Below are 1,728 nucleotides of genomic sequence, written 5' to 3'. Positions count from 1 at the left end.
AGGCGGAGGCGGAGGCGGAGGTGGAATCGACACGGAGGTAACAAAATCGAATAATAATGTCACTCCCAAGTGAGTATTTTGTCAGGGTAACGTGTGGAGTGTGAGAAGGAACTCTTTGTATAGGACAATCAGTAAATATAGCAATGTACTTTGGTACTCGCAAGTACTCGCAAGTACTCGCAAGTAAGTCGCAGGATAATTAACTGTATTTTGTGTAAAACTTTTATAAAACATTAGGTATATTGTACTTATGTATTACATTCAAGAATTAGTGATATGCCGGAAGTTTTCACAACTAATAAATTCACTGAATCAGAGCAAATTATTATTTGCTTCTTTTCTTTATTAGTTGTTTAGTTTCAGAGTAAAAAACATTGTTTGGCTTCATGTTATACTGTCGCACGGCAACTGCAATGCGCAGTCCGGCTGCGAGGGAGTTATTTAAATTGTTGGTTTAATTCAACGAATTTTATTTATTTAAATGTAAAACATATAAAATATTGTATATCATATAATTTTTCATTTATAAAATAAAAATGTATATTCAATAAATTATTACTATGATTACATCTAAGACAAAGAGCGCGCGGACACCTTTCACTAAACTATGGCACAACTGTTTAGTCTCGCTTTGATTTCTATGAGCTTATATGGAGGTGCGTGCTGTGATACAATCGACAGTCGCACACAGTTGTGCGATAGTTTAGTGAAAGGTGTGCGCGCGCTCATGATATTAAACGAGCCGCTATTATAAGATATAAATTAGCTTAATGAAAATGAGCTTTGAGCTTTGTATTAATTTATAACTTATCATTCATGTTGTTTAATCATATAACTCTGTCACTTGCTGGTATAAATGCATTTCTCAAAACATATTATTTATTACCAAATCGACATCTCCTCAATCTGTACTAAGCATGCACTGAGGGACTTCGTCAGTGACCACTAGTCACCACTAGTGTAGACTGTGAGTGCGTCAGTTAGTTAATTATAAGTTGCACAGCGTTCTATTGTCAGAAGAAGGCAAGTTTGTCTGATGTCGCAGCCGCGTCTGAACACCCATGTCAACATAGTGTGCGCGGCGCGGCGCGGCGGCACATGTGTGTCTCCACTCTACCACTACACTGCTAAATACATGTTAATTGTAAATGTAATGATCTCTTATTATAGAAAAACTAATAAAACTGACGTTTGTTTTATTTCTATGCCACTTTTATAATTAGATATGATTAATGTCATACTTTTGAACTTTTGAGTTCATCGCGCTCCTCGTCAATTCCGTCGCCACGGCCTCAGCCGGCGTGTGCCGTTTTAATGTACTGAACAATGTAACACAACGACTACTAAAATATCGGTGGAGTTTTATTCGTGGGTTCCACCTCGGAAATTCTTAATGTATTGCCGTATTATATAAACCCACTTTAGGAATATAACAAACCTATAAACCACAATAGTGGTTTGGCGGGAATGTGCAATGAAATATATTTGAAAAAAAAAAAGATAAATCAAATTAATTAATACAACAAACGTATGTTCGTATAAAGATAACGGACAAAGCAGAGCTACGTATGATGAGGATAGTTGACCTAAATACATGTGAGTGAAGCGGACAGTCTAGTGCGTGCGTGTGGTGAAGGAGGCGAGCAGGAAGGCCGCGGCGCTGGCGGCGTGCAGCAGCGCCGCGGCCTCGAAGCACGTGCGGTACTGGTAGTTGTGCAGCAGCGCCCA

At 38.6% G+C, this 1,728-nt stretch overlaps 2 protein-coding genes across 2 annotated transcripts in view; one reads left to right on the top strand and one right to left on the bottom strand.

The window, feature by feature from the left end:
* LOC106103954 (SCY1-like protein 2) overlaps window positions 1–41 on the top strand; it is a 3,321-nt gene extending 3,280 nt beyond the window's left edge. Inside the window, exon 4 of the mRNA XM_013283871.1 lies at window positions 3–41. Coding sequence (XP_013139325.1) covers window positions 3–41 — 39 coding nt within the window. The remainder of the gene's footprint in view (window positions 1–2) is intronic.
* Window positions 42–1,614: 1,573 nt separating this feature from the next.
* The window catches only part of LOC106103953 (monocarboxylate transporter 10-like), a 2,509-nt gene continuing 2,395 nt past the window's right edge, over window positions 1,615–1,728 (bottom strand). The window contains exon 3 of the mRNA XM_013283870.1: window positions 1,615–1,704. Coding sequence (XP_013139324.1) covers window positions 1,615–1,704 — 90 coding nt within the window. The remainder of the gene's footprint in view (window positions 1,705–1,728) is intronic.

Source organism: Papilio polytes, unplaced genomic scaffold, assembly GCF_000836215.1.
Source record: "Papilio polytes unplaced genomic scaffold, Ppol_1.0 DF823692.1, whole genome shotgun sequence".
NCBI classification, from domain to species: Eukaryota; Metazoa; Arthropoda; class Insecta; order Lepidoptera; family Papilionidae; genus Papilio; species Papilio polytes.
The sequence above is the reverse complement of the archived record's forward strand: the minus strand, read 5'-3'. Positions and strand labels throughout refer to the sequence as shown.